Here is a 13305-nt window from a genome sequence, read left to right on the forward strand (position 1 = left end):
GAGAAAATCACCTGAAATTATTCAAAATGTTTGCTTCTAGGTTGTGGGAAGTGGGCTGATGGGAAGAACAGAAGGGTCTAATTTTTACTAAGTATTAAGGAATTCATTGATTCTTTATAAACTATGTGCATTATGTGACTGATGAATATTAAGACTTCATATATATAATATATATATTTATATACTGGGATTGAATTCAGGGGTGTTTTACCATTGAGCCACACCCCTGGTCATTTATATATATATAGTTTGTTAGTTTGTTTGTTTGTTTTAGTTGTAGTTTGGACACAATATCTTTATTTTATTTTTTATGTGGTGATGAGGATCAAACCCAGCACCAAGGGCTCTACCACTGAGCCACAACCCCAGTCCTTCCTTTTGTTTTTTATTTAGAGACAGGGTCTCTCTAATTTACATCTTGTGATGCTCCTCCCTCAGCCTCCTGAGTGGCTGGGGTTATAAACATGCACCTCCAGGACCAGCAAGGACTTTTTTTTTTTTAATCTGAATTCAAAGTACTAGATAATAACAAAGAAGAAGATGAGACAAAAGGTATCACTGAGTGAAGTTCACATAAAAATCCTTGGAGTCTAATACTGTGTTTAGGTATGAAATAAACATCTTTTTGGTGGTATTGAAATAAATAAAAATAAAGTCTTTGTCTTGATCAGCGAGGGTGAGAATATTGACTAAACTTAGCCTTTAACTTTCAAATCAACAGAACGTTATCCAGAGAATAAAGAAAACCAGATAAATCCAACTAAAGAGAGGAAAGGAAAATTTGGGCTGTAGATACAGCTCTGTGGCGAGCATTTGCCTAGCATGTACCAAACCTTGGATTCAGTCCCCAAGATCATATTAAAAAATAAAAAAATAAATATGCTAAATATAAAATACAAAATAAGATGATAGGAATTATTTAAAATATACTAATAATAACAGTACATATTAAAAATTCACTAAATAAATTTCAGTTTGTATTTTTTAAAAGGAAAAAAAATGAAGAAGAAAAAAATAAAATACAGATAGATATTTAAATCTAATTATGTATGACCTATAGGAGTTACATTTAAAATAAAATAATATATAGAGATATAGATATAGATATATAGATATATATATATCAGACAAAGATAGTTTTTTAATGCAAGAAAAATACAAACAATAATACAGTGTTAAGTCAGACAAGGTAAAACTTAAAGCAAAACATATTAATTCTTAGGCTTCTTTTTAACTAATTTCTTTTTTTTTTTTTTTTTTTATGTGGTACTGGGAATTAAACCCAAGGGCACTCTACCACTGAGATACATCTCAACACCACCACCCCCCCTTTTTTTTTTTTTTTTTAATTTTAGGACAGGTTCTCACTAAATTGCCCAGGCTGGTTTGAATTTGCAATCCTCCATTTCACCACTCACCCCACCTCCTCCAGTAGCTGAGACCCCAGTAACTGCACCACGTGTCCTGCTAAGCAAAAAATTTTTTTTAATAAAAAAAGAAATAGCATCAGAGAACTTGGTGCATCTATTTTTTAATCTTATTTAATTTTTTCATTGATTTTTTGATTTTTTCAAAATAAATGACAGCAGAATGTATTACAATTCTTATTACACATATACAGCACAACTTTTCATATCTCTGGTTGTATATAAGTATGTTGACACCAATTTGTATCTTCATACATGTATTTTGGATATTGATGTCCATCACATTCCACCATTCTTGCTAATCTCCTGCCACCTCCCTTTACTTCCACCACTCTGTCCTATCTAGATTTCATCTATTCCTCCCATGCTCCCCCTCCCTACACCACTATGAATCAGCCTCTTTATATCAGAGAAAACATTGGTGCATCTAATAACATAACTTTGTACTATCCCAAACAGCAATGGACAGAATTAGAAAGAATAATTAATAAGCCCACAAATGTGGGAGATTTTTAAATTCCTCCCTCAAAATTTGATAAAACAATACCAAAAAATTAAGGATTTGTAATATTTTAAAACCTTATTTAGAAGGGAGATAAAGACAGAAATCGCAAAACAGATCGTTTTCTTTATATACATGTTCTTTTCAAGCATGTGTGGGACATTTACTAAAATTGACCATATGTAAGTCTCAACCAATTTCATAAAACTGATGTTTAAAATAAATTCATACTGATTATAGAAAATTTGGTAAAAATAGACCAAATTTTACCATTGTAGTTTAAGGAACGAGATAAAAATTTTAATACCACTCTGATTAGAGTTTACCTCTTTTAACATTTGGCATACTTCCTTTCAGTCTTTTCCAAAATGTATGTTGCATGTTTTTTCACGCTGCTGATGTTTGGATTTGGGGGTTTTTCTGGTTTTTTCTTCTTCTTCCTTTTTTTCCCCATGCCCACATTTACTGCATTTTCTTTTTGTATCCCGTTTTATTTGCAAATAATAATAATCCTACTATTTCAGCAAAGAGAAGCAGTAGTCTCTCTTACCAAAAAAAAAAAATACATATCAGCTCTTGCAAGAATGTGTGGTCCTTAGAAAATTAACATTCATAATGGTGGCATGTTTTCATCTGGATAGATTACTTGGGAAAATTGCCATGGAACTCCTTGGAACTCTCCGAGAAGCAGAGAAGGACTGAACTGAAGTTGAAGCAAAACCAGATTCTCGCTCTACTCAAAGGAGCAACATGCCTTCCTCCCCAATTCAGACGCAGCCGCAGACAGCAGAGGAAATCCCCCACCAACACCTGGCAGACGCCTGAAAGGACAGATTAATCACTATCAGGGACTTGAGGGAGAGAAGTATTAAATAGGGGCCAGGAAGAAGCCTGAGGAGTGGGACCCAGAAGAAAAACAAGGAACCACCAAAGAGGGGGCAACTTCAAAGAAAAGCGAGTCTTTCTGAGCACCCACACACACACACACATCCAATACTAAATAAAGTCGCAATTTTCGGTCCTGTCACCTTTAGGTGAAAACGCTGTGTAAACTCGCAGCTGATTTCAAGGTGGACCAACCCAGAAAAAAAAAAAGGCATGGCGGTACTTTGGGCGCGGTTGGACAGAAGCGCAATTCCTGGGTACAGAAGAAAGAGTTTTGGAATAAAAGGAGCCATCTCTTGGGGATGAGAAGCAGCTTCTCCCAGCTTCCCGCACACACCTGCAGATCCTGCCACTAGGAAACCGCGCCCCTAAGAGACAAAGACCGGAAGCTTGAGAAGGATTCTTGCATGAAAGTCCTCCGGATTCTAGTAAGAAATTAACATTCTGTTAAATGCCTGGCACACAGTAGGACTTGATACATTTTAGTTATTGCTAGTCTTTTTTTCTTCTTTAAGAATAATACAAAAAGAAAAGAAAAGAATACAACCGCCAAGTGTAGTGGCTCACTCCTTTAATCCCAGGGATCTGGGAAGTTGAGGCAGGAGGATTGCAGATTCAAAGCCAGCCTCAGCAATTTATCGAGGCCCTAAGCAATTTAGAGAGACCCTATCTCAAATTTTTTAAAAAATAAATCAAAAGGGCTGGGTATATGGTTCAGTGGTTAAGCGTCCCTGGGTTCAATCTCTGGTACAAGAAAGAAACACAATGGTTTGAGGCACAGAGTTTTGCTTAAAAGAGTCCTGAATTTAAATTCATGCTCAGATCCCATCTATTACCTCTTTGGTCTCTGCAGAGTAGCTTTACTGACACTATAAAACTAGTTTTCTCAATGGTGAAATGGAATTAATAACATCTATTAATGGGATTAAATTAGTTTATGTATGTAAAGACTAACCCATGGTCAAATGGTAGTAGTTAAAATTATCATTTAATATTTATTTGTTGGTCTTTTTTAAAAATACTCTTATTAAATTTCTCCTCTCTATATATGTATTTATTTAACTATGGGGAGGGATCATTTCTTTCAAGACAATTTGAAATCTATCCTCTCTTGATTTATTCATTCATTTTATTCATTCAATGATTTTTCAGTTCTGGGGATCAAACCCAGGGCTTTACATATGCCAACAAGTATTCTTCCACCAGTATATCCCAGTGCCTTATCTCCATCTTTCAGTAGCCTCAATTTCCCATCTCTGTTATATTCATCCCTGTGTAGTATATCCATTCATGACTTCAACTATGGAGAACAGAACTTAAGAAAGTATATAATAAAGTAAAGCTCATAGGTCCTTTCATAGAACCTCTCTATGAACACAAAGAAGGAATTGAATGAATATGAATGGATCTAGAAGAGCATTATAGAGAATTGATTCTTCATCCTACTCTTGAATTATGAATGTCTTGAATAAGATAACCCTGGGTTTGAACCTGTGTTCTGCCATAGACTCACTGTGGGAAGTTAACTAATATGGACAAAAGTCAGTTTCCTCAAGTACTCGCTCAACATAATACCCACTTAAAATGTGAGTGGGATTAAATGAACTGATATATGTGAAGCCTAAGGAATCAACTGACACTATCTATACATGCTATTTTTCATTCCTTCCTCCCCTTTCTGTCCTTCATTCTCCATTATCTGCTAATTCCTCCACCACCATTTTCTATTCTCCCCTTCATCATTTGTTTAGTTTGGAGTCACCTGGAAACAGCATAAACCTCTTACTTACCAAGAAAAAATATGCAACCACTTGAGCTACAGGTTGGACCATGGAAATGGTCTTCTTAGGGATGTTGGTGCATGGACAGTTTCTATGGTAAACTATAAATAGGTGCCCATATTGTTGTGATACATTTTAAATCACATATTCTACCTTTTTGAGAAAAGTGCAATGCAGGGTTGAAACAGAAATCTTGTTAGAAATCAGGATCAATTTTACCTAGAACATTCTTTCAACCTACCAATCCTGAAGACCATTTTGCTTAAAATGAGGTCTTATAATTAAGTGCTCTTTCACAATTTATCTTGTGCCAATCATTGAAAGCTTTTCCTGGTTCTTTATGAATTAAAATCTCAAATTTAATTTTCCCAGGTCAAGACTCTGTTGCAAATACTGAGGATTTCATTTCTTCTTGTCAAATGCCATACTAAGAAGGCACAAGGAAAAGTGAAAGTTTGCTTTCTCTGGAGAAGAAAATGTTAAGAGATAAATTAATCATAGGTGGTAATCTGTGAAGGTACCTCCCCTTTCTCACAGAACTAACCAGGGGATTGTGTTGCTTTGGCCAGTACTTTCTCTGCCTGGAAATCAGAGCCTGATCTACTGCTGGACATGTAGATTCAATTCCTGATTTCATCTATAGTGGAGACCATCTTCAGTCCCAGTCTGAGCTAATGTACTTCCTGCCTTTCTTCCAGGAGACAATTTTCTGACTAGTTCTCAACAGCATTATCTGTAACATTTATTGTCTCCCATCATGCAATTGAGGTGGGCCCTGAAGAAAACATGCAATTCTAGCCCTCCAGCTGCTGCCTATCTTGGTGCTTACAAGGTGCTGACAACCGAATCTGAATCGCACAGGAAGTGAATTTTCACTAAAAAGGACTACAAAAGAAAAGAGAGATTTTCTTCAGATTTCCTCAGGAATCTGAGGAAAGCAGAGTTCACTATGAACTGAGCAGAGTCTTTCTGAAGGAAACCTAGGGTGCATTCTCTATCTTGTGATGCACTGGTGTAGAGCAGATAGGGGCATGAACTTCAAAGTGCCACTGTTTGAAGATAAGCTCTTCCAAAAATCAGCTGTATGATCTGGGCAAATTACTTAGCCTGTCTGTGCCTCCAACTCCTTCGCTTTAAAATAAAGACACTAATACCCATCTCATAGATTGGTGATGCGAATATGTGAAGTACATGGCCTATGGTCAAATCTGAATAATGCTAATACGGACCACTGTTCTTTTTTTTTTTTTTTTTTTTTTTTTTTTTTTTTTTTTTTTGAGAATGAGGAAATGTACAAAGGAGTATACAGAATGCCTGTGTAATTACTTAATTCTATCTGGGAGGAGCATCCGTGTTTAAGACACTGCCTGGGAGTGATCTTTAGACATCATGCTTTGTAATTGGCCCGTTACAATAACACTCAAGCGTGTGCGCGAGGAGAGGCGGTGCAGGTCTGGCTGCGTGGGTCTGTGTCTGGTCTGTTAACGGGGGCGGGATCGTGGCGGGTGCAGGTGAGCCCACACTGCGCGGCGGCTCGGACCACTGAGTGTGAGACCGTGTCCCTGTGTGTCACCAACGCACACTCTGATATGAACCCCACTTCGACGTGCGTGTCATGGCTTAAAAATAGATTCTAATCCGTCAGCCAGCTCTGGCAGCCAGCGGCAGCAGCCGGGGCGGCGGCGGCGGCGACAGCGACAGCGGCAGCGGCGGCGGCGGGAGAATCATGGCCGAGGAGCTGCCTGAGCCTGCGATCGGCCTCGGGAACTGAGACCCCGCACAGCTCGCGCGGAGAGGTACAGGGGCTGCGGCGGGGCGTCGCCTTCCCTTCTGGCTAGCGGGCTGGGGAGAGGAGGACACCCCGGGCTATGGGGAGAAAGGGACACAGGGAAGGGGGCATTCCCCACCCCCTCCCCGCATCAGAGCGAGCTGTGCTGTCCTGGGCTCCCTCCCTCCCCCCAGCGCCAGGATGTCTGGGTTGGCAAAGGGCTGAGGCGACAACCATGAACCTGTTACCACCGAGACAGCAGACAGAGGAAGGGGTGGGGGGAACTGCCCCGGGGCCTCTCAGAACCGGCTGATGGGATTGGAGAATGCCCAGGGGTGTATCCCGGGACAGAAAGGGGTTTCCTCACCACCCTCCTTCCCAAGAGGAGAGTCCCAGAGAGAGCTGTTTCCTACGTCTGGTCGCCTTCCCTGCCTCCTCTTACCTGTCATCATGACATAGGCAGCAGAAGCAGAATCTATTAGGAGAAAAAAGGTTGTTTGGGCATTTCTAAACAGTTATAGGGTCTTTAGGCCTGAAGAGAAAAGATAGGTGGTGATGGTGGTAATGATGATGGTGGTGGTGATGATCATGATAGCGGTGGTGGTGTTGAGGCAGTACTGTTTTATTTCTATGCTGTTTCTGACCCAGCCATTGGAAAAAAAAAAAAAAATGTCTGTATCTAAATACCTTAATAGCCAATTATTCCTCCTGAGCTGGGATCTTGAAACCCCTGTTTCTGATGTCCTGTGAGTACTTGGCCTCTACTGGCCCTGGAGAAAGGGAGAGATGGGCCCTGGCTGCCACTGTGGGATGAGACACAGTGTGGCCATGGATAAAGATGGCCTCTCACTGATGGACAGTAGGTTTTAGTCCCTTGGGCAGAAGTCAGGAAAGGAAATGGGAGGAGGACTGCAAGTCAATCTATCATTCCAAATACTGGGGAACATAAGTGTGACAGGAAGAGGAGGGATAGGCGCCCATGTACCTGTCTGCCTAAAGGTTCCAGGGCAAGCCTCAAAGGCTGACCCTTCCCAGCTGTAAAACTCAAGGCATGACTCTAGTTTCACAAACGCCAGCTGCCAACAGGTATTCTGAAACACATCTGCTAACCTCCTGGTTGGAGGCCCCCATGCACACTGTGTAGGATCAGTTGATTCTAACAGCACTGAAGAGTATCTGAGTCCCAGGACCTGCAGAATCCTCATTTTCCCTTTTCTTCTCCCTCTACAGGCCTCAGGCCTCCACCTCTCCCCCTCCAAACACACAGACACAACATTATTCGTGTATTTAACTCAGAATGCCTGCTTTGACTCAGAATTCTCACCTTCAAGGTGAGGTTTGAGCGTGGTTTATCTGTTATGCATATAGATTGAGTCCTTCTGTTAGCTCTTACACTGAGCAAGTATTTTCCCAAACTTACTCTCCCTCTTTATTGCTGTTCTTCACTAACCCAGTCCCTCCCCACAGATATTTCCTATTAACAGGCATATCTTTGAGGCTGTGCAGGGAAGGAATGGGTTAAGGCACTTCATCTCTCTGGAACCAAGGAAACAGGCCTGGCATATGCCATGGCCCCAGCTGCCTTGTCTTTCTGATAATTTTCTCTGGAAGGGTCCAAAGCCACCCCCATCTGCATCTCAGCTCCCTAGACTCTCTGCCTATAGCCTTAGGCAGATGAGGCCCAGATTCAGGCTGGCAAGAGCCCCAGCAGTGGGTACAAGCACTGAAACGCCAAGTGTGTGTGTGTGTGTGTGTGTGTGTGTGTGTGTGTGTGTGTGTACTGGCAATGAGGGTGGGGTGGTAGAGCAGAAACCCAGCAGCTGGGCAGCTCCCTCTTCCCGTAAACAAGGACATGTGACTCTCCCACCTCCTTGTGTGGCAGAGCCAAAGAGCTCAGTGAAAGGAGCTTCTGCGGCTTGAAGAAAAAGGCAATCCTGATGGCCCTACCAGGGCTGGCCTTACCTTCTCTTCCTTGAGGATCCTCTCCCCAGGGCCTGACCCAGCCCAATTAGCAGGAAGGAAAACAGCTGCTCTGGACTCACTCAAGTGTGTCTCACACCTTCCTCTTTCAGCAACAGCTACCTGGTGACCAGCCCCATCATCACCACAGCCATCGTGCAGCTGCCACAGTTCCTGCTGCCTCTAAGATGTGCCCTGGTAACTGGCTCTGGGCCTCCATGACTTTTATGGCCCGATTTTCCCGGAGTAGTTCAAGGTCTCCTGTTCGCACTAGAGGGAGCCTGGAGGAGATGCCAACTGTTCAACATCCCTTCCTCAACGTCTTTGAGTTGGAAAGGCTCCTCTACACAGGCAAGACAGCCTGTAACCATGCCGACGAGGTCTGGCCAGGCCTCTACCTTGGAGACCAGTATGTACGGGGTAAACAGGGATCATGGCTGGATGTGTGTGTGTGCGTGTGTGTGTGTGTGTGTAAGGAGAAAAGAGGGTGGCAGACAGACACTGAGTTGTGTTGTTGGTTCCAGATTAAGGATTGAAGGGAGGGGGGAACACAGAAAATAAAGGCTGGAGGGTTTGGGAGAGTTTAGATAGGATTATCAAAATGCCCAACTCAGGATTGAAAAACTCTTGTTCAAATAGTAACGTTATTCATTTAGCAAACACTTAGTATTGAGTGCCAGTGCTGCGTACCAAGCACAGTAGATGACTTCTCTGACCTTCCATCTGTTGTGCTATGACCCTGGATAAAGACAGTCACTGGGAACCAGGAACAGTAGGTAGTAAGCCCAAGGGGTTCATCTCGAGATCAAAGCTAAAGTGTCTGCAGAGTCTGTAAGTTGGAGGCTGTGGAAAGAGGAACATCAAAGAAAGAGCAAATTCTTCTCTTCCTCAGGGGCTCTATGGTATGCAAGGATTTTTTTTCACATGTATTTTCACTCTTAATCTTCACAACAGCCTTGAGAGGTAGGTGATAAGGAGGAAACTGATGCTCAGGGAAGTTGTAACTGGCCAAACATCACATGAGTCTCATGAGCCAGGACTTAAAGGTTCTTTCAAATTTCCACTTAAGGAATTTGCACTGGAAAAGCACTTGCCCTGACATATGACCATTTTTCCTGAGAGGTGTCTGCCACTCAGCTAAAGGGGATGGTCTTGATGCAAACTTGAAAGTGAAATTATAAAACCGGGAAAATGTGAGCCATGGCATAACAGGGAAAACAGAAGAGGATTCTGGGTATCAGTGACAGTATAAAGTAATTGGAAGGTTGGATATGGGAAGAAGTATCAGAACCATGTTTAATGTCCCATGTAATGTCAAGATTAGCAGGGACATTAAACATTTTTTTTTCTTATTTTTTACTTTTTTGGTGCTGGGATTGAACCCAGAGCCTTGTGCATGCTGAGTTTGAGTTGTATCACCGAGCTACACCCCCAGTAGGTATTTTAAATATGAGCACATCTAACAACCCGCTTGATGCTCAGATCCTCTCTGCAATATCCATGGAATATTAATGGATATACAACATCTAATATCCTCTCTGCAATACTCAGTGGTCTCCTTTTCCTGCTTGAACACCCCAGTGATGGGAAATGGCTCGCTCCTGAGATACTCCAACCTTTCTTCAGTTAGATTCCACTGTTAGTATGTCCTGTTAGTAGCCTGAAAGTGAAATCTGTGGCCCTATAGCCTTAATCCTTTGATCTTATTTCTACCCTTTAGGGCCCTGCAAATCAAGGAAAATCCCACTTCCTCAGAGCACCCCTTCAATATTTTATTATGGCCATTTTCACCCCTCCTCCTTAGTCTTCTCCAGTCACCCTCAGTTCTCTCAACCATTGCTCACAGGACAAGACTTTAAGTCATTGCCCGTCTTCCTCCCTTCTGGGGCATTAGTAAGTAAAGTAGAGGCCTGGAGCCCATGATAGTACCTAGGCAAGAAATGGCCCTGACACCCTGGCTTCTCTACTCTCCCTCTAATTTCTGTTCAACACAGAGACATGGCCAACAACCGCCGCGAACTTCGTCGCCTGGGCATCACCCACGTCCTCAATGCCTCACACAGCAGATGGCGAGGTACACCTGAGGCCTATGAGGGACTGGGCATCCGCTACCTGGGTGTCGAGGCCCATGACTCGCCAGCCTTTGACATGAGCATCCACTTCCAGACGGCTGCTGACTTCATCCACCGTGCACTGAGCCAGCCAGGAGGTAGGAAGGGAAAGCAAAAAGGAGGAAAGATCAATGAACATGGAGCTTAGGAGAAGCCCAAGCGTTCAAGTATGGAGAGAGATTTTAGCCACATGATAAAATGCTCTGGATATAATGTTAAGGAAAGAAAACCATTCTCTCAAGTATTTTTTTTTTCTTCTCAAAACAACACAAAGCAAATCATCCAGCATTGAGTGGCAAGTTGCACCTGGGTGGTGAGAATCTGGGTGCTATAATTTTTTAAATTGGGGGGTTTTACATATTTCTATGCTTTCTAATTATTTTTACCTTCAGCATGGTAAAAATGCTTTAGCAGTCAGAAAAAAAAAAAACAGAGTAGGTCCTTTGAATTAATAGGTTCTGAATCCATGGATTCAATCAACTACATATTAAAAATACTTGAAAGAAAAAACTAATGAACATGTACAGATTTTTTTATTTCTTGCCTTCATTTCTTAAACACTACAGTATAGTAATTATTTACATAGCATTTATATTATATTATATTAGGTATTTAGATAATCTAGAGATGATTTAAAGTATATAAGAAGACAAACATAGGTTATATAAAAATACTAAACCCCGTTTTATATAGGGGACTTTAGCATCTACTGATTTTTGGTATCTTTGTGGAATCCTAGGACCAATCCACCTTAAATATTAAAGAAGGACTATGTATGAAAATATAAATATATTCAATGATTAAGAGAAATAGCAAGATAAAAGGATAAGGGAACCAGATGCAATGCACATGACTGCCGTCCCTGCTACTGAGACAGGAGGATTTTGGAGCCAGGCATTTGAGGCCAGCCTGGGCAATATAGCAAGACCCAGTCTCAAAAAACACAAAGGGTAGAGAGACTGAACAGGGCTTGACACAAGGGTGTTTCCTGTTGATCCATTCAGCAAATATCAATGGAGTCCCTACCCTGTGCTAAGCTTGGTTTCTCATTAATGATGAGTCTACCTTTGCACCCTTTTCAGTTTTATGGACACTGAGGTGCTGCATGACCTCTCCATCCATTTCTGCAGAGGTTTCTTCCCCTTTGTTGAGGATCTGCATGTCTTGGTTTATTTTTGTATTTTATTCATTGCAGTGCTAGGGATTGGACCCACGACCTTGCTCATGCTTAGCATGATATACCCCCAGCCCAGTATCTTCATTCTTTTATTTTTATTTTTTTAAGAAAAAGGAATAAGCCAGGCGTGGTGGTACATGCCTGTAATCCCAGTGGCTCAGGAGGCTGAGGCAGGAGGATCGTGAGTTCAAACCCAGTCTCAGCAAAAGCAAGGTGCTAAGCTACTCAGTGAGACCCTGTCTCTAAATAAAATACAAAATAGGGCTGGGGAAGTGGGTTAATGGTTGAGTGCCCCTGAGTTCAGTCCTCAGTACCCAGAGGAGGGGAAAAAAGAAAGGAATAAGAAGGTTTATTGCTAGAAAAGGAGAAACATAGGGGACTCCTGACCCAGAGACTGTGATTCTGCCTACCAGGATCTTCATGCTTAACACCACTCATCTGCACCACTCATTTCTTTCTCCATGCACCTCTACTTATCTGTCTTCCTATTCACCTGTCCTTGTCATACTCTCCCTGGCTTCCTCCAAGCGACCACAGTCTCCAGCTATCTCTTTGTGTCTCTCTTTGCAGGGAAGATTCTGGTGCACTGTGCTGTGGGAGTGAGCCGATCTGCCACCCTGGTGCTGGCCTACCTCATGCTGTACCACCACTTCACCCTTGTGGAGGCCATCAAGAAAGTCAAGGACCACCGAGGCATCATCCCCAACCGGGGCTTCTTGAGGCAGCTCCTGGCCCTGGACCGCAGGCTGCGGCAGGGTCTAGAGGCATGAGAGGAGGGGGAAGAAGTCAGGTCAGGTCCCTGGGTAGGTCCCTGGCTCCCAGCTGGAGGAAGGAAGCCCAGGTGGCAGGTAACAGATAACTCAAGTAGCCCATTCTCTCCTAGTGACAGGAGAGTGAATGCTCAGGGGTGGAGCCTTTGAGGGAGGGGATAGGAAGTAAGGTTTGGAAGCGAGGTTGGTGGCACCCAGGGACTTTTGACCAGGGAAGGAAGCAGGTAGACTGCAGGTGAAAGATGATCCTAGGATCTGATTCAGGCACTGCTGGATTCCAGCTAAGGTGCTCCCAGTGATTCACAGTCCCCTCCCCTCTTTGTGCTCAAGTGTTCCCCTCTCTCACTTACCAGAATGAAAGGGCCCTCTCTGTCCTGTGTCTGAGCAGGGAGTTAGAGATGCACCAAGCACAGATGTGATGGTATAGAATTGTGACAGACGGTGAAGGGATGGTGTGAGAAGCTGTGAAACCAGAGGGAGAAACACACACAGACTTGTTACTCCAATCACAGGAAGAGTAGGTGTGTGAGGGTTGGCATGGTGCTTATGAGAGCTGCTTGTGATCAAGAGTATTACAGAGGTGCATGACTAGCTGGTCATTCACTTATTGGATTCAGGTGTCTGAAGGAAAAATAAAGATGATGGAAAAGAAGAGAGCTTCTTGGTGTCATTGACAATTTGAAAGAGTTCTATTTCTCTCTCTTGGGGATCCTAGCCTTGCTGGGGATAGCAGCAGTTCCTGACCCCCTCCTTTTGGTGATCAGCTTCCACCACCTTGAAAACCTCCACCAGTTCTTGCGAAACCCTGGAAAATCTTGAACTGTTATTTCCAGAGATTCCACTAAGAGGCAGCAGAGGACCAAAAACCTCAGCTCTGCAACCACTTCTTGTTGCCTAGAAAACACTTCCTCCATCTTCTAATCTT

General features: G+C 42.7%; 1 protein-coding gene across 1 annotated transcript; it reads left to right on the forward strand.

The window, feature by feature from the left end:
- Positions 1-5963: 5963 nt before the first annotated feature.
- On the forward strand, positions 5964-13026 carry Dusp26 (dual specificity phosphatase 26). The gene is made up of 4 exons (XM_027939369.2): positions 5964-6391; positions 8436-8731; positions 10317-10531; positions 12181-13026. Exons 2-4 carry the CDS (start codon positions 8511-8513, stop codon positions 12378-12380), a joined length of 636 nt encoding a protein of 211 aa, XP_027795170.1. The 5' UTR covers positions 5964-6391; positions 8436-8510; the 3' UTR covers positions 12381-13026.
- The last annotated feature ends 279 nt before the right edge of the window (positions 13027-13305 follow it).

This window comes from Marmota flaviventris, chromosome 3, assembly GCF_047511675.1.
Source record: "Marmota flaviventris isolate mMarFla1 chromosome 3, mMarFla1.hap1, whole genome shotgun sequence".
NCBI lineage: Eukaryota > Metazoa > Chordata > Mammalia > Rodentia > Sciuridae > Marmota > Marmota flaviventris.